This window comes from Saimiri boliviensis, chromosome 7, assembly GCF_048565385.1.
Source record: "Saimiri boliviensis isolate mSaiBol1 chromosome 7, mSaiBol1.pri, whole genome shotgun sequence".
NCBI classification, from domain to species: domain Eukaryota; kingdom Metazoa; phylum Chordata; class Mammalia; order Primates; family Cebidae; genus Saimiri; species Saimiri boliviensis.
This window is the reverse complement of record NC_133455.1, coordinates 89306992-89326792: the sequence shown is the minus strand read 5'-3', so window position 1 is coordinate 89326792 and position 19801 is coordinate 89306992. Positions and strand designations below refer to the sequence as shown.

At 40.2% G+C, this 19801-nt stretch overlaps 2 protein-coding genes across 14 annotated transcripts in view; one reads left to right on the top strand and one right to left on the bottom strand.

Annotated features, from left to right (window-relative positions):
- PPFIBP1 (PPFIA binding protein 1) overlaps nucleotides 1-19801 on the bottom strand; it is a 165467-nt gene that overhangs the window by 96673 nt on the left and 48993 nt on the right. For all 13 annotated transcript variants that reach the window (XM_074402965.1, XM_074402969.1, XM_074402967.1 and 10 more), the window contains exon 2: nucleotides 16115-16205. The gene's annotated coding sequence lies outside the window, so the exon portion shown is untranslated. The remainder of the gene's footprint in view (nucleotides 1-16114; nucleotides 16206-19801) is intronic.
- On the top strand, nucleotides 1339-3146 carry C7H12orf71 (chromosome 7 C12orf71 homolog). The gene is made up of 2 exons (XM_003926604.4): nucleotides 1339-1980; nucleotides 2808-3146. Exons 1-2 carry the CDS (start codon nucleotides 1435-1437, stop codon nucleotides 3093-3095), a joined length of 834 nt encoding a protein of 277 aa, XP_003926653.1. The 5' UTR covers nucleotides 1339-1434; the 3' UTR covers nucleotides 3096-3146.

The window sequence follows — 19801 nt, the reverse complement described above, 5'->3', positions numbered from 1 at the left end:
TTCCATATTCCTAACTCAAACTCAGTTCTTTGTGTTGCCAAGGTAACCAACAGTCTCACAGCACAGAGTTCTGACAGTTGGACTTTTAGCCACTGAGACTCAGGATATGAAGGATTTCTGATGTCTCCCCTTTTTGCCTCAGGAGTTAGCAGCACTTCTTCCATGTGGGCAGCCACCAGGGCAGGGTATGACAGTGTGTGTGTGTGTGTGTGTGTGTGTGTGTGTGTGTGTGTGTGTGTATGTGTGTGTGTGTGTACATGCATGTGTTCTTCAGTCCTACTTACTCTGGGGCTTCACAGAAAAAGCTGTACGAAAAAGTGTCATCAGACGGTGGGAGGATGGGCATCTATATAGGGGGTAATTTGGTATTAATTTAGCAGAGGACTGTGATATATTTGTGATGTTTGGTCCATTAATCCTACATATAGAAAAATAAGAGACATAGTCAAAGATTTATGAAAAAGCAAGTTTACTATAGATTTGGTAAAAACAGTAACTCCCACCTAATGATCATTAATAAGAAGTGGTTAAAAATTGCAGAGTAACCGTATATATGTTTGTTTTAGGCTATGCCATAAAATAATCTCAGTTTCAACAGACAGGACAGCCACATTCACATATATGTATATGTGGATATATTGTATAAGTGTACATATATATGTACATTTATATAAATAGAAAAGATAAGAAAGTCCATCAAAATGTTCTGATAGTTATCATTACCTTTAGAAGGTGGGACTATAGCATATTTGTTTATATCTTCATATGTTTCTATATTTTTCCAATTGTATATGATAATCATCTTTTTATGATACAAGATCTTACAAGTGTAGTAGGACAAATGATGAGAGGTGGACATGCTTAGCAGAAAGGATTATAACACAATGAAACAAGTTTTGAAAGGCAGAGGGCTGCCTCTTTTGCCCTTCACTGAGAGACTGTAAAAGCAGGGTAAGACTTCCATCTCAATGGGGTAGTTCTGAATAGAAAAGGGAATGGGGCCGGGCATGGTGGCTCATGCCTGTAATCCCGGCACTTTGGGAGGGTAAGGTGGAAGGATCACCTGAGGTCAGGAATTTGAGACCAGCCTGGGCAATATGGTAAAACCCCAACTCTACTAAAAATACAGAAATTAGCTATGTGTGGTAGCAGGCATCTGTAATCCCAGCTATTCGGGAGGCTGAGACAGGAGAATCACTTGAACCTGGGAGGCGGAGCTTGCAGTGAGCTGAGATGGCACCACTGCACTCCAGCCTGGGTGACAGAGTAAGACTCTGTCTCAAAAAAAAAAAAAAAAGAAAAAGAAAAAGAAAAAAGGATGGATACTGTTTTTGCTTAAGTACCATGATTCTCTTCTCCCCACTCCCACTTATTTTTTCTTCTTTTCTCTTTTGAAGCTACTCGAGTTGAGAGAGAATTGTGCCTTTGAACTCCATGGCATATTCATCCTCTAACAGTGACACAGAGGACTGCAGCTCCAAATCCACTTCCAACCTGAGCCTCTCCGTGGGCCATTTCCCCTGTGAGGACACAACCTCCTGTGAGGACACAACCTCCTGTGAGGACACAACCTCCTGTGAAGATGCGCCCTCCAAGGGTCCTTCCATCCACTTCCTCCCTCCCATCCAAGGGAGATGGGGGACAGAAATGATACGGAGACCCAGGAAAAGACAAGACCAAATTGAGGACAAACCAGAGCAGTTTTGCAAACTAAGCATCCTCCTGGCCTGGGATGTGGACGTCGGCTCTGACAACACAGACTCAATAGCTAATAGCCTTCTAAATGGCGACAACCTGTGGATCAACAAGTTCCCAAAAGAAACGACAAAACTGTCTGTCAGCAAACTGGATAATCTTGTGCAAGAGTTTCAGACATTTCTAGAAAACCTGAAAGATGCTGAAGATGATGACGCTGTGTTTCCTGAAACTACTCAGAACGATTTCCGACTGTCCAGAGGCTCCCCTCTGGAAATGGCTCAGGTCAGTCATCAAGAACACGATGCTTGTCAAGACCTGCCCAAGTGCAAACCACCAGAAAATAAAGATGTTATGCAGTCTCCACAGACTCCTCTAAGGCCTAAGGAACATGAGCTGGCTGAGGTGAGCACAGAGATGCCTCACAGGACAAGGGAAAAGCCTGGGTTGAACCACAGAATCTTGCAATCACTGGGAGGCAGGTCCCAGGGGGTCCGAGTGATACCAGTGGGAGAGAGATAACGAGGAAAGGAGTCAGGGTGAGGATGTAGGGAAAAGACTGAGGAACGCTCAGAGAAACAAGAGGGTAGTAAGCAAGGAGAAGGGCTAACGACTATATCTCCCTTCTCCCCAAAAACGTGTATCTTTAATATTAATGATATTAAGGGGCATTGAAACTGTGCATTGACATTGGTCTATTTTTTTTTTTTTTTTTTTTTTTGAGACAGAGTCTCGCTCTGTTGCCCAGGCTGGACTGCAATGGCGCAATCTTGGCTCACTGCAACCTCTGCCTCCTGGGTTCAAGCGATTCTACTGTCTCAGCTTCCTGAGTAGCTGGGATTACAGGCATCTGCCACCACATCCAGCTAATTTTTGTACTTTTAGTAGAGATGGGGTTTCACCATGTTGGCCACACTGGTCTCAAACTCCTGACCTCAAGTGATCCACATGCCTCACTCTCCCAAATTGTTAGGATTACAGGCGTGAGCCACCGTGCTTGGCCTACTTGGGATATTTTTGCTAAACAAATGTGAATTCCATAAATGAGTAAATGTTGACTTGGCTGTTGTCATGGCTACGTCTACCTAACACATCCTTCATTTTCTTGGCAGATGATAAGTGAGGCAACTGCCAGCCAAAGGACAATTGCTCCAGAGATCTCCTCAATCCTGTCAGAGCAGTCAGAGAAGGACGACACTCCTTCCCACACACGGACCCCGTGCTGTCTTGGGTGGGCCTTCAGCTGGCTGAGGCAGCATGTCCTCTCCTCTGTGCTGAGGAGGGAGCACCCTGTAAAGGCCACCAAGCGTCCCTATCGGCCAGCACTAAGGAAAAGATGCTTTCACAGAAGCAAGAGAATTCAACCTCAAGAAACCCTTGAATTAGAACATCCCATATAGACAGATTTTCAAACTTTTTGGAAAGTTTAAAATTATCTATAATAAGGATTCCATTAGTAATACCCATCAGTTTATTTTTTCCTCAATAAACAAATGTTCTTGTTACCCATGTCTTCCTCTTCCAGCATATCATCTTGATTCACACTGAAAGCATATGTGTTGTCTAGAAGACAAATGTATTCTCAGGAAATTTTAAGTAGTAGTATACTTCCTAAACAGAAGTATTCTTTTTCTCTCCTCTCACCCATTCTTACTGTATTTTATCCTAGTTTACCTATTTTATGGATTTTAACCTATTCTATCATTAACCCAAATCCCCATTTTCAGTAGGCAGCAGTGTGACCCATCAGATTCCATGGTGGCAGGATGATTTGGGTTGAACTTGCAGCACTTGAGTGAGTGGCAGTGGGTATTGAGTCACTGAGGAAATTAGTTTCAATTTCAGGAGATGGGACAGCACTTCTGATATTCCCTGGCGACCTCATGGGTTCCAGCATGTGTTGCCTTGACTGTAGTAGTGGCCCACTTAGGAGCAATGTGAGGACTCTGAACGACACTTAACCATTCGAAGTCTAGCTGTCCTCATTCAAAAGATGTGGAAGACAGTAATACATACCGCACAGGGTTAGTGTGAGAGTTTATGAGATAAACACAAGTTTATGAGATAACTGTTGCTGCAAATACTTTCTTCTGAGGAACTCTCCAGATAACTTGCAAGGGATATCCAAGAGTGAGAATTAATTAAGGGTCAATTCTCACTGAAATATTTCCAACACAGAGCAGTATTTACCAAAAGTTCAGGATTTTCAGCAAATCTTAACCAAATCCTCTCCCAACCCATTCCATTGTGCCCTCTGAAATTCCTTTGCAATTGTGATTAAACTTTCCACTAAATGTCAACTTCTTTGAGGAGGGCTGCCCTCAGCCTTCTTGCCGATTCTCATCCCCCAAGCATCACTACCATCCTCCTCATTCAACCACAGGTTCACTCAACATCCTCCTTCTTCGGCTGGCACTACCAACCTGTGTGACCTTCAGAATTTATGTCGCAAAGCATATGACTCTTTAGTTTCAAATTCCTTCCTTTCCTCAATTTCAACTTCCTTATCCCTCTCCTTCCTCTCTTCTTCCTTTCTTCTACAAATATTTAGCAAATAGGAATGCCAGATGCTTTTCTAGCTTGCCTAAATAAATAAATAAACAAACAAACAAATAAATAAATAAATAAAACAATCTTTAGGCTCAAGCAACTTATTTAAGAGATAAAGCCAGGCAAACATATGACTATACAGGATATGAGTGATAATATCCTGTAGTGAGTAAACATTGGAGTTTTAATGAAAGAATAACCCATTCAGTATGGGGAGGTTGGTTGTAAAAGGTTTCCTATGTGAGGTTCTTTGAGTTACAAATGAGTTTATTTAAGGTGGAGGACTTTAACTGACTTTAATTGGTGTGTAGTGGAGGTAAGAGATCTTGGCTGTTAATAATGCATGTGAAAGACAGTGGTGAATATGGCCCCGGAAAGACAACACAGTGGGAGGGAGGAGATCAAAAATCCGGCCCGTTTAGGAATATGTGCTCAGGATCACACCCTGAGAACTCTCACTTTGTCTGCCTCCCTGAGAACACCTGCCCAATCCACAACTCACTTCAACACACTCCACCACCTTTGCCTGATCTTTGACTTCACAAAGATTAGGAGTCCTATCACCACACCTGTTCCCTGACTTCTATCCACTTCCCTCTAGATCCAACCATACACCTCCTTCCCCAACTTGGCATGTCTACCACATCTGGTAACGTCTGCCATGCCTTGCCCTTCTCTTCTCCCAAATCGTTTAAAAGTCTATACTCATCAAATTCTCGAAGGGAACACACTTGCTCCTCACTCTGGTCAACACACAAAACCATAGGGATTTCCCTCTCCATTCCCTGACTGCCTGGGAAACCCATTCTTTAAGATCCAGTTCTAGGGTTACTATGGGGCGATATTGTTGCCTCAGGTAAGGATCATGACCCTCCTTTAGCTGTGCCCTACTCCCTGCCACCTTCTTGCCATGACCTGTACTTTTCAGTCCTCTTTATATGTCTATTTTACCTGCAGACTGTGAGCTCTCACGGCAAGCACCAGGTCTTAATTTCTTTATATTTTGCAAATCCTAACACAGTGGCCGGGCACGGTGGCTCACACCTGTAATCCCAGCACTTTGGAGGCCGAGGTGGATGGATCGTTTGAGGTCAGGAGTTTGAGACCAGCCTGGGCAAATGGTGAAACCCTGTCTCTACTAAAAATATAAACATTAGCCAGGTGCGGTGGCAGGCACCTGTAATCCCAGCTACTCGGGAGGCTGAGGCAGGAGGAACATTTGAACCCAGGAGGCAGAGGGTGCAGTGAGCCAAGATGGCACCACTGCACTCCACCCTGGGTGATGGAATGGGACTTCGTCTCAAAAAACAAACAAACAAACAAACAAAAAACAAAAATCATAACATAGCCTTTAGTACAGAGTAACCTATCTCTCTGACTCTATGTAATTCTTTAAATGTTTTTAATATACCCTGCCTATATAAATTTTAAAAAGTAAAATACAGCAGCTTAAAGAATTGCTATTCTTTAAGTCAAAAGTGACTGGTTATTTGGGTCAAGAATAGGAGTGAAAAGGGACGGAAACAAGAAGAGGATATGACCATCAAGAGGACGTCATGTGAGATGGCGACCTATCGACTGAGAAATCTATTAGACCAGATTTCTAAAATCAATTTAGAAAGTAAATTGAAAATTTAATTCAACAAATATGCATGGAGCCTTACTAGACACTATCATAGGCCTGAAAGAAAGATGACCTCTTACCCTCAAGAGACTTGCAACCAGTTTTGTTATTTTAATTCTTACTCTAGTAATTAAGCTGTAGGACAAACTCAATCAAAATACTTTAAAAGACTGTCTACACTGAATAAGATACACTGTTCTTAGTAAGATTTCTGACATACTTGGGTTGATTCATCTGTGTTTTATAAACCTGCTTAACAGGTATGAACCTGTCACTAAAATTTAAGCAATGTAGTTTGCAAGGCTTTACAATAAAGTAAGCTTTCCATATCCTTTGAGGTTGAGTGTCATGCTATATATTAGAAAGCAAGACAAAGTATTTTAAAATAGGAAATATCTCAATATCTCTTCATTATACTGTCAGATATGTTATCAGCCAGGTATAGTGGCTCAGGCCTATAATTTCAGCACTTTGGGAGGCCAAGGCACAAGGATTGCTTGAGACCAGGACTTTCAGACCAGCATATTCACAGCTTAAGAGGATGCATGGGTCCAAGTCTAACTGGCCACAATAATAGTGTCTAAAATCCTCTTACAAAACAAAAGAAAAATGAAGCAAATTATAAACAATTTCCTGGAGACTGCTAAAGTCCTTACGGCAATAATAAAGAACAATTTTGTCAACTTAAAATGAACAGTTAATTGCTTCAAAAATATAAGTCACCTATTATAAATTGCAAGTGGGAGAACTTACATAGCATGCAGGATAACCTCCAATTTCAATATGGATGGGTGGGTTTTATATTGCATTGCCTGGAGTCAGTCTTTTCCTGCTACCTACTAATACCTCAAACAAATAGAACAAGGCTGTGCTTTCAGAAGTGAAATCAGATCTTCATCAGATAACACTCACTGAGTGAGCCAGTCATGAGAAGAATCAGTAAAAAGCCTAAGGATAAATTCCCCCAAAGGATTATTAGCCTAGATCAAGAAGTATCAAGACAAAACAATTTCCGCTTTATCCCACCTTTCAAAGAATTCCATGGTTTTAATGCCCACTTGATTTCAACATAATATGCTTTAAAAGGAACTACTTCCAAGACATTTTCAAATGGTATGGTAAATATCATAACTTTTCAGATTGTAGCATTAAAAGAAAATTCATTGCATTACTGCTGAATTCTCTCAGTCCGGGGGCGGGGGGGGGGGGACAACAAAATCAGAATAGCAATTTATTTAGATTTTCCTCACCTGCATCAATAAGGATTATTTTAAGTACAAATCTCTAAAATAAAGAGCTCTCACTCTAGGGTAGAGGTTTCCTGCATACCCACTCACAAAGAAAACCCTTCAAGCATCTTCATAGTTAATGTGTGTTTGGATAGTTGTTTTCAAGTTTCACTTTCACTGATCTTCTGCCATGAGTCTTTGGAGCCAACATTTTCCCAAGCAGCGCATGGGAATGGAAAGGAGAATTTTTCTTTGTAAAATGACTTCAGAAATCAAGTTAGTACCATATTGCAACTAGCAACTTAATAATTATTCATGTAAGGATCAGAAATAGATGCTAAAACCATTGGGTGAATCATTGTCAGGGGAAAAAAAATGCACATGGTCTCTAAGATTACCCCACAGATGCCTTCTTTGTTATCAAGAGGATTAAGCACCTTTACAATGAAGAGATCTGGTCAACACCAACTTAGCCAAGTGATTAAACTCATCCTAGCTAGTATCATGCAACTTCTGAGGAGAAGCAATGTACACTATGTTTAATTTGAATCTAATTATGAGGACACAAACAGTCAGATGAGTCTAGACTATAGGACATTTTACCAGAAAATTATCTTTGACTTTTAAAACATGTTAACATCATGAAATGCAACATAAGAAAACACAAAAAAAGACAGGGAAACAAGATAGTTCATAAAAGAGATGAAAGAAACATGACGACCAATTGCTATTTGTGATTTTTGATGGAATCTTTGATCAAAACCAAAAGCAAAACAAAAACTATAGTAAAGGACATTCGGTTCTGAATATGGACTGGGTTCTTAGGAAATTTAGGCTGAAATATTTAAGGGTGCAAGTGTGATGATATCTGCAATGTACTTTCAAATAGTGCAGAAAAAAAGAGAAAATGAGAAAGCAAAGATGGGGAAAATATAAAGTAAAGCTCTAGTAAGTGGGTAGTACAGATCTCTATTAAAATATTTCATCTGCTATACTTGTATGACAGTAATATCTTACGAGATATATATATATCTCGTAAGATATTTAATATGACATTAAAACATTTACTCTAAACAAAACTCAGATAATAATTGGATTTCTTCAGTGATGTAAACTGGGCAATTCTTTCATCTGGATTCATTCATTCATCCTGGCACCTGCCTTTGATGCACATCTGGCTGCAAAGAATTTTCAGTCTCAGAGATTGGTAAATATTTATCCTTCAAGTCCAAACTCTAAAAAGGTAAATTGGTTCATTTGAAAGCAGACTAGCATCTAGGTATTTTTCCAGAACATGTAAGATTTCAAAGTCTATCTAGCTTTTGCTGAGATTAAAACAAATAATTTTTGCCAAATGGGGAGAAAGGTCCTCTGTCCTTTGAAATTTTTGGAAGTTCAACGCCTGAATATCTCGTGTCTACCTTCAAAACACCGTCTTGTACATTTTCTGTTTCTCACAAATCAGGAACAACCTGTCACTTATAATACTAATAATTTCTTCAAATTGTTTTGATGTTTTATTTTATTTTGAGCAGTGACAGATTGTTCTGCTTCTTCCAACCTAACAAGAACAGGCATAGTTACCATATAATATATTGTGCATTATGGGGGACTTCTGAGAGTGAAAGAGGGTGCTCTATATAGTCTTTTTTTTTTTCCTTTTTGAGACAGATTCTCACTCTGTTGCCCAGGCTGGGGTGCAGTGGCATGATCTCTGCTCACTGCAACCTCTGCCTCCTGGGTTCAAGCGATTCTCATATCTCAGTGTCCCAAGTAGCTGGGACTAACCACACAGGTTGATTTTTATATTTTTAGCAGAGATGGGGCTTCACCATGTTGGCCAGGTTAATCTTGAACTCCTAGCCTTAAGTGATCTGCCTACTTTGGCCTCCCAAAGTGTTGGGATTACAGGCATGAGCTACCATGCCTGGCTTATACAGTCTTTATTAACCTTTTTAAGCATTTATATCTTACGTGAATAAAGCTACAGATCCTCTCTTAAACCAATGCACATATTCGTACATACTGATCACTTTGCAAATAATTTTAAAAGTTCAAAGACTCTCTGAATCTTATTTATTTATTTATTTATTTGTTTATTTATATATTTTTGAGACGGAGTTTCGCTCTCGTTACCCCGGCTGGAGTGCAATGGCACAATCTCGGCTCACCGCAACCTCCACCTCCTGGGTTCAGACAATTCTCCTGCCTCAGCCTCCTGAGTAGCTGGGATTACAGGCACACACCACCATGCCCAGCTAATTTTTTGTATTTTTTTTTTTTTTAAGTAGGGATGGGGTTTCACCATGTTGACCAGGATGGTCTCGATCTCTTGACCTTGTGATCCACCCGCCTCGGCCTCCCAAAGTGCTGGGATTACAGGCTTGAGCCACCGCACCTGGCCAATTGAATCTTATTTTTTAATATCAGATTAAAAACGCAAGTTCTTAATTTTGACTTGCTGGCTTCAATTCCCATACCACCACTTATTTGCTGTGGATACTGGTGAAGTTACTTAACCTCTCTGTGCTGTTTCCTCATCTACAAACTGCAATACTAATTGTTATTAGCCTCAAAGGGCTGTGGTAAGGATTAGTACCTGGCACATAAAACTGCTTACAAATTTTGGCTGCTGCTAGTTGCTGTCACGTGATTCCTCTGTTTTAAAATCTGCTACTGCTCCTAATGACTACAGAATAAAGTCCAAGCAACCTGCCATGAAATCTCTCTATAATTGGATCTGAGGTGGTTTTCTGGTCTTATTTCACAATACTCCAGCCTGCCCTTCACACTCCAGAACCTTTATGTTACTTGTTCCTTGTACCTTCGTGCTCCAATGCTTTTGCCCATGTGGTTACCTCTTCTTGGAAGTGCCCTAACTGCTACTTCTCCAGTCTACCCTGCTGCCCACCTACTCCCAAATGGGCATTCAAGACCCAAGTAATATTGAAGCTCCACCATAGAACAGAGCAGGCTGGAATTAACCTCACTCTTCCTCGTGCCACCACAGCACTTCACTTTTACCTGTAGTTCGTGTATATTTTATCCAGATTGACAAAAACGTGCACTCAGCTCTTTCCCTCCCACTAGACAAAAGCCCCTATGTTCTGCTTATCTTTGCATGCTCCAAAGCCCCGAGCCCAGTTTCTTGTACTCAGTTGCTCCATGATAAATAATTCGTAAAATGAATAGTGAATCTGCAGGAAATAATTGAAACAGATAATATCTGAAATTGAATGTCATTTCCTTTCAGAAAACCTGACTAGCTTCTACTTTAATTAACTCTCGTCCCTGGATATTCATATGAGGGAGGTGCATGGGGACACAGCATAGTGTCAATGTTCCCTGAGAGCAAAGTTTCACACAATGGACAAAGCTAGTTAACACAAGAATATCCACATCTTTCTACTTCTCTGGGTACAGACTTACAGTACAAAGTGACTTACAAAGTCATCTCTCTTTTGAATTTAAAAAGGTTTTTTTAAAGCCATTGCATTTCTAAATATTCTAAACATTTAAATTCGTTCATGCATTCAAATCCATTTAATGAATATTAACGTGCTAGAGCTGTGCACAAAAATGAGCATGATAAATAACCTCTGTGTCACGTGATTACCTTTCATGGTCAGACCACTATTGTTTCTGCCTGTTGGTACACATTTATGCAAGTTAATTTAAGAAACACAGTGGCCAGGAAATTATATATCTAGGCTAAAAAGATGCATGAGACTCCTAAGGTGCCCTACTATGGGTCATCAGGCATCACTAAGAATTCTGCCTGCTCTTTCATTCATTTATTTAGGATTCATTCACTTGCTGAGGGGCACCTAGGTGCTAGCCATTATTACCTTTAATGCCAAGGACATGATGGTGTTCCCATTCTCTAAATGTTCAAAGCCTGGCAGTGGGGTAATTATCATTCGTTAAACAACATGTTAATTCATTGGGCACATTCTCCTTGCCTGTCTTCATCTTACACAAGCCTATTTAAAAACGTCTTCCGGATATTGTTCTGGCTATACCAGCTTACAGTTCATTTTTACCTTAAATGATTGGTTTTCTACATTAACCACAGAGTGGGACGGAGAAAGCTTCCTATCACAACAATTGGGATTACTCTGCTTCTATTATACAGTTGACATATGTGAATTGGCCCACTTGCTAAAATTTGTTTGCAATTCCCACATTAGTACTTTCACACTCATTCACGGACAAACTCAAGAGCAGAGAGAATTCTGAGTCACCCTCGCAGAGTTCCCAGCTCAGGTTGAACAAGGCAATGCTCCGCTTTATTGCAGGAGCACAGCCCTCCTGCCATCAAGTGTCCTATTCACGGTCTATTCTGTGCCATATTTTTCACATCTTTGTGCCTGTGGATCACTGTGCTGTTTAAAATGACTCCAAGCACAGTGCCAAAGTGCTGCCTGGTGTTCCTGAGGCAACAAGGCCGTGTCTCAAGGATGAAACCAGTATGAGGTCAGCTTCCTTCAGGCCTAAGTTACAGAGCTATTGGCTATGTGTCAGTGTTAATGACTCAACAACATGTGTGAAAACGGGGTCTAGACAGAAACACACATAAAATAAGGTTCTGTATTGATCCGTTGGCAAAAGCATTGTGGCCAAAGACTTGCAAGAACCTCCCTCTGCATTTCCCCTAGGAAACGTATTTGGTCATTCAGTGTTCACAATCTATTTCACACGGCACACAACCACCATTAAAAAAAAAAAAAGAAGAAGAATCAACTGATTTCATTAGGTAAAGAATACAAAAACCCAGCCATCCACTCTGAGTTCTTTCAGTTTTACCTTCTGAGAATTCAGTAAGGCCACAAAGTGAGGAAACAAAAGTCACCCTCTGGATAGAGGTACTTGGTGTTTTCTGGCCCCTTCAAATCATTCACAGTCTTAGAAAGAAGAGATTGCTGTTCTCCTGGCTAACAAGAGGAGAAAGAGGTCCACAGGCCAGGGAAACTGTGGGTGAAGATAAACGAATTTTTCTTGGGTGTTGCTGTTTTCTCTTGTGAGAAACTTTAAGGTCTGCCACTCTTATTTCCTCCTTGATACTTGGTTTCAACTATCCCAACCACAGAGTAGGCCCAATCTTGTTGAAAGGCCTCTGTGTGACCTCAGGCAAGACCAATGTACGCCACGAAGAACCAAAAATCCGACTCTTCTAAGCAAATAATACACTCTTTAGTTGCTAAAACTTCATCAAAAATAACACAATTCAAATCTCACCAAATCATCCAAAAGTTTTGAAAATGCCCCAGAATTCACATTTCTCTTGGTAGAAATGTGACCTCCCCTTCTCAAGCAGGAGAACAACTTCTGGACATCAATGTATTGGAAGCCAGCTTCCCTGCTCCAGGAATTCCATGCTTAGAACCAGAAGTGTCTAACAGAGCATTCTATCCTGTGTCTTCTTAAGTCTGCCCCAAGGTTGAGATAATGTTTATTTGTTGAACAAAACAGTCATCCAAGTGAAAATCTGTTGATAAAGTTTCCAAGCAAGTTGAAAGGCCAAGGCAAAGAGGAAGAACAGCTAATCAGAAATCAAGAGCAAGAAAAGTTAGATCCAAAATAGAGTACAAAATGCCCAGAATAACCCAGGAAGACAGCTGATGACACTTCCTTGAAAATATCTTAATATCACAGCGTCAAATAGCCTCACTATGTCAAGCCAAGCAGATATCTACTACTACAACCATAAAGGAATTAGGTAAAAAATAAGAAAAGCTGATGAACAAAGACAATTTGTGTTCTGAACCACAAATGAGAACACAGAATACAATTAATTGTTATGCTGTAGGATTCCACTACTGGTAAGGGATTACACACTCAGCTCAAGGTAATAGTCACAAGAAACTCTCAGGGCTATTTCAATCTGAAAGCTGCCATAATTTCTGCAGAGATAGCACATGCTGTCATCTGCCTAGAAACTAAATGGATCCTGCTACCATGGCTGAAAATTGCACATCCCTAATTTAAGTCTCCTCTTGGCTGAGGCAGCTCTAGGCTGTGATTTGACCAGGAGACTAGAAGAGCACCATGGAATGGAAGGAATGCAGAGCACACCCAGGGGACTCTATCTCATTTCTTCAATTATGATGCACACAGCCTCGAGCTACTGCTAAATAATAGATTTAAGAACTATTGAAATCCCTTTCCCCACTTCTCTACTCCTGAAGCAATGGGAAACTATGGCTCACTGAAGCGACGGAGTCAGAACCCAGGTTTCCCCCAAATATCGTAACATTAAACCACGCATCCACTAAATAAGAGTGAAAATTGTCTTGGAACATCTTCCTCCTTCTTAAAAAACTGTTGAGGCTACATATCTAAAAGCCATCATAGATACTTAGGCCTCCTAATTAAATGTATAATGCATGGAGACTTGAGAGAAAAACACCACTTGCTCAGTTATAGAGTCAGCATGTATTCACACACACACACGCACACACACGCACACACACGCACATCACTTATTTGATCATTCGCTAAATGTGTAAACTGTTCCTCTGTCTAGTTATATGCTAGCATATTTGTCTCATAGAGAAAAAAAAAATCAAAGTCACTGGCTGCCAATTCCCAAGAGGTGAGGAGAAAGCAAAGCAACTGAGAATGAAAAGACTGCTATGGCTTTGACAAGATGAGCAAATAGCTTCTAACAGCCCACAAACTTTACACATACACACATACACACACACACACACACACACACACACACACACACACACACACACACAGCATCTGCTTGAAAAGAAAGTTCTAACTAAATCTCTATCTGATGGTAAAGTGAGCCTACATATTTGGCAGGAAAAAGAGCACTAAAGAAAAAATATGAAAAGGAAAACATTTTGTGAGTTACAGGATGAAAAGAAAATCATTTACTTATTGTCCAAATTATCATGAATCAACTAAGCATGAGACAAACCACAGGTGACACAATTCCAAATAAGACTGCCATCCTCAAGCAGTATTTTCAGAATTTTTAGTACGAACGGCCTAAAATAATATTTAGTTCACAAAACATAGTCAGGACACAGAAAGCCCCAATCCCCACATAATAATGAAAGTGATAAAGACTACAAAATGGATACAGTGAAAAGGATGTAAAGGATAAAGCCATAGTAGATGCTTTTCTTTGGGGATGACATTATCTCAGTGACTACAAATTGCCGAATTATAAACCACTACACTACAGGGTGGAGGAATGATATAGGCAGGCCTGAGTGAATAAGTAACAGTACAGTCCCATGGCCTTTCTTGGCCTAATGAAGAGAAGACAGAGATGAAACTGGACAAGGGGCTCCCACCTCTTTCTTGTGTCTGGGTGCATTCAGCCTCAGAAGTGGTATAATCAGCTTTCACCACTATCATCCATGAACCCAAGGATCACTGACACAGAGGAGAGAATAGGGTGTTGCCTGCATTCTCAGGCAAATGAAATTTCATATATTTGCCAGTTGCCAGAACACCTAAGACTAAAAGTAGAGCCAGGAGCAGTGGCCCACACTTGTAATCTCAGCTGTTTGGGAGGCCAAAGTGGGAAGATCACTTGAAGCCAGGAGTTCAAGACAAGCCTTGGCAATAAAACAAGACTGTCTCTACAAAAAAATTTAAGCTGGTATACATCTGTAGTCCCAGCTACTCAGTAAACTGAGATGGGAGGATCCCTTGAGCCCAGGAGCTCAAGGCTGCAGTGAGCAAGGATCGCACCATTGTACTCCAGCCTGGGCAACAAACCGAGACCCTGTCTCTTAAAAAACAAACAAAAAAAGAGTATAATGTATAATATTACAAATTTCCTTTGTGTAAAATAACCCTAGAATCTCAGCTCCACTCTCTTTTTGAACTAAGTAAACCAGTTCAGACAACCAAGAGTCTCTTTACTGACTCACCCTGGGGAGGGACATGCGAAGGACACATGGACAAATGTTTCCTTTCATCCTCCCTCTGAGTTTCAGTCTAAGGTGAGGCAAGTAGAAAAGGTGAGGCAAATAGAAAAAATATTTTTTGTTAGTACTCACTTAAAAAAAATTAAAAACCAAGCTTAGCTAGTTCATGGACACAGAGGAAATTCATGAAAGGAATGGAACCAGACATCACATTAGCTCCCCACAAAGGTATCAAAGCTGTGTGAAAGGATGTTTCCCTAACTTCCTTGCTTTTTGTGACTCTAGCCAAGGTTTAGAAGGATGAGAATCACATTCCTATTATGAACACAATCCAGGAGGTTCCAATGTCTTATTGACATCCATGCCAGGATGAGCATCTAGGCAAATCAGAGAAAGTCAGACAGCTCTGCATTCACACTCACTGGCTAGGTGACCATCAGCACACTCCTTACCTCTCTCATATCCTCATCTAGATCACCGAAGTGTTAACTCTTACCCTGCACGGGTGCCACGAGGACAAGGTAATAAGCAGTGCCAGAGCTGTGCCTGGTTCACAGCAAGCATTCAGAAAAACTATTTGTAGAATGAATATGGAGTTGAATTAATCAAATGCTTGTCACTTGGAAGCTCAATAAATAGTGATATATTTACTGAACAAGAGAAACAGGGAGAAAGTGGGTAAATACGTTTGTGAGAAACCATCACCTCATATTCTAAGCCTACTGGGTCATTAATGGGTCAACCAGCAATTCTCACTGGTGTAGATAAGGTGGTAAAAATGGTCTGTGCGGTGAAGAGTGATGAAGGACTTGAGAAGAGGGCTGTGCTTTTTATATCATGTGCTACCAGGTCTGTGTTTTCCTTCTCAGTGCCAAATGAAGACTGGCTCATCGCCTGCCACACCACGTGTTAATCCTACAGCCACCTGTGTTAGTCATACTACTCTTAGAATGTACAAGTTTTAAATGGGGGAGTGGATACAAACACTCCTAAACGTAATGAGTAGACTCACTAGAGTCAAGTAACTTTACTGCTGGAAAAAAATTCACACACACTGAGAGGTAATTGCAGGTTTTAGAGGTCTGAAATGAACCATGGCCAGAAGTGAGTTCACTTACGTTTTTAAAAAGCAGGTTTAATACTAATTTTTCTTTTCAGTTCTTCAAATCTTGGATGTACTTAGCAAACTGATCCACAAGTTCTTTGATACTGAAAAGAAACAAATACAAAAACTACAAGTTAAAATTGATTTCAAATTATAGCACACCAGAAAAAAAAAAGCAACAAATGGCTGATTATATAAAGAACATCAAACTTGATAAAATGAGTGTAATTATAAATAACATGTGCTAAGGACTTCCTTCCATCCATCCTTTCTCACTTATCCTCCTTCTTCCTTCTTCCCCATCCAGCACTCCACCCTTCTCGCTCTTCCTTCCTCAGTTACTGGACAACCTCAAATATTCCCTGATGACTGATGTTTCTACTGAAACCACTATCATTAATTTTTATAGCACAAAGTAGTAGTAGCACATGGTAAGTACTCTATGAATGTTTGTTGAGTAAATGAATGAACCATAGTTTTACAATATTTTGTCATTAAGGTTAAAAAAAATAGGAAATACCCGCAATTATTTTGTTGCCCAACAGGAACAAGTTGTAGACAATATGTAGAAATACATACACTGCTTTTCAGACTTGTGCTTCTGATTCTCTTATCTCTTTTAAACAATTAATACTTAGGGGGAAATTAGTATACATGGGCACATACATCCTCAACATGATACAAAAATAAAATAAAATATGTTTTTGAACGAAAAGAATATGTAAGAACAATAAAAGCTCCTTTTGAGAAGCCTCTCTTCAAATGCCTCAGAACTACCTCCATCCAAAGGAGAAACCAAGATGTCTCCAAGTTAAATACAAGAGCTATTCCCACACGTTTCACAAATGCATACATAGTCAAGACCAGTCCTACACAAAATTATGATATATGGATGTGGTTGTTTCCTTCCTCTATCTGTCCTTTTGAAAATTGATTAATTTAAGATTTTTAATCAAGTAGGAAAGTGAAAGGATCAGCTCCAAGGTTGCAACAACTTAACAGATATCCTTCATAAGGACATTTTTATTTTTAAAAAGCTTCAGAAAAGGCAAGTGCTTAACAGGGAAATAAAATGCATTACTGACTATGGAATTTCAAGAATGAATAGGGGTGTGGATTGTCATCATGGAATTTCTCAACACCCCATCAAATCACATCAGGTAAACATCTGTCCAATTTGCTTTCTCCTACAACTGGCTTCATATATGACTCATATATACACACCAATCCCAGGAACTTCTAAGCAATTTTGGATATATACATAGGCAGGCTCAATTTTAAGACTAGGATGAGGCCAGGTGCAGTGGCTCATACCTGTAATCTCAGCATGTTGAGAGACCAAGGCAGGTGGATCATGAGGTCAGCAGTTCAAGACTAGCCTGACCAACATGGTGAAACTGCATCTCTACTAAAAATACAAAAATTAGCTGGGTGTGGTGGTGCACCTGCAATCCCAGCTACTCAGGAGGCTGGGGCAGGAGAATCGCTTGAACCCAGGGGGCGGAGGTTGCAGTGAGCCGAAATCGCACCACTGCACTCCAGCCTTGTTGACACTGTGAGACTCTATCTCTAAATAAATAAATAAATAAGTCAGTCAGTCAGTCTAGGATGTGCTCTGAAAGTAAACGGTTCTATTAATGAGCAGTTTTCAAATTGAGCTCCTAGGAATCCCACACTAAGTTGCTTCTGAGAGCAGAGACAGAAGTGAGTGGACATGGCAGCAGTGGGCAGAGCGATTTCACTTTCATCTGTTTCATACTTAGACCCAAGATTTAGCTGAAGAAGTGGTTCCCTGAGCTGCATATGAAAGAGCGGAAACAATCAATGTAACCAAGTGATAATTAGATTAAAAGCTAGTGCAGAAAATCCCAGTCTACAACATAGCTGATCTAACACCAAAATCCAACCACCACCTGTCACAGGGCCTTTATGGTAAAATAGGAGTCCCTGCCTGAGCCCCAGGGCAGAGGTCAGCCTGGGTCTGAGCAGACAGGAGCTGAGCCTTCTCTTCTTCCCTACTCAGCCCCCTCGTCTCCTGCCTTGGAACATCATGAGCAGAAGGAAGGGCACCTACACTTCCATGAGGACTGAGTCAACAGTAAGAGGACAAGATTAGGGTGTGGGGGGACCTGCAGATATTCACAAGATAGAGAAGTAGAGGTCTCCGGGAGTGAACAAAACACAGGGGTTTCTGCAAGTCAGTCATTTCCCAGGCCCTGCCAGGATTTCCACCAGCCTCTTTGCTGGAATTCCATGTGCAAGGTTTACACGCTTCACCTGGTCCAGGGCTTTTAGCTTGGAATGAAAAAGGAGAAAATTAATAGAATAGTTTTAAAAGAAGAAAAAAAATATCCTATGTTCTATGAAATCCAATTCAAAACAATATGTAAAATAGAAAAAAGGCAGGGGAGGGGGAATAGGGGGAGCATTATGAGAAAATAAGCATTGCCTGAATGTGCTCCAGAGAAATTCACAGTAACTAACAGGCAATGAGCATACTCAACCCCTCCCTCAGCACAGAGCTCCAATTATTTGGCCTAACCGGGACTGAATACTCGAAAACATTTATAAACATGAACCATTATATTTTTTGAGTTTTCATCATAGGCCTTGTTTAAGAAAGTCAAAGATGCTCTTTGTTCTACAGTTTTGATCAAATGCGAAGAGACTTTAGTCATTTCCTCCGAAACAGACTTAAGCTATAAATACTAACTAACCAACATAGCCACTCACAAAAAGGCTCAATGACAACTTTAATTTGAAAACAAGAACATATTATCGAACTGAAAAGCCATAAAAAAAAATCCAAACCCATGCAAACAACATTCCTAGAAGAAAAACCCTTAGTGAAATGACAAGCGTAATCATAAATAGCTTTTTATTTGACTCACAAACCTATCCCTTACACAGAGAAGCAAAAAAGAAACCAGGCCATATTTGTGCCCATTTAATCAAACAAACTCTTAACATCCTGCCCAAGACCTCAGGCCTCAAATTCCAAGATAATTCTCCAACTGTTAAATAAGTAATTTCTATGGATCTCTTTGAGGTAGAAAACACATTTGTCACTATTGCTTCTTTTCGAAATCCCTTTGATATCCTAAAGTATGACCATCATAACTGAGACTAACATGTTAAACAATCATTAGGAAGCAAAGTTTCTGTTTATCATAATACGTAATGCCGTATTTCATGCTTCAAAACTAAAGGAATCTATTGTCTCCTTTAAGATAGGACTTAAGTGTCTAAAGCAAGGATCTGTAAGCAGGCCAGATGTGGTCTGCCACCTGTTTTTGTAAATAAAATTTTATGGGCACACAGCTACACCTGTACATTTACATTTTGTCTGTGGTTGATTTTTGCAAGTCACAATGACACAGTTGACTAGTGGCAACAGAGACCGTAAGACCCACAAGTATAAAATGTTTATAGTTGGACTTTTAAGAAAAATTTTGCTGACCTCTGGTCTAAAAAACCAGCTGCTTCAGTAGACTGTCTTAAAATAAGAAATGCGAATTCTGGTTTAGTCATGTTGCCAGATAACTACCTAAGTCACTTAACCTTTAACTGCTTTAATCTTTTCATTTATGATACACTAATTGCAGTATTTGTTGGGAACTTACATACCAGGCAATATTCTAAGAGCTTTACTCTTAGTAAATAAACAACAAATTTGTTCATTTAATTCTGACAAAACCCT

Excerpts from the sequence above, each read along its gene's own strand:
- C7H12orf71 (XM_003926604.4), top strand. The coding sequence starts at position 1,435 with ATGGCATATTCATCCTCTAACAGTGACACAGAGGACTGCAGCTCCAAA. Across the intron at positions 1,981-2,807 it reads CCCCTCTGGAAATGGCTCAG|ATGATAAGTGAGGCAACTGC; the intron begins GTCAGTCATCAA and ends TTTTCTTGGCAG.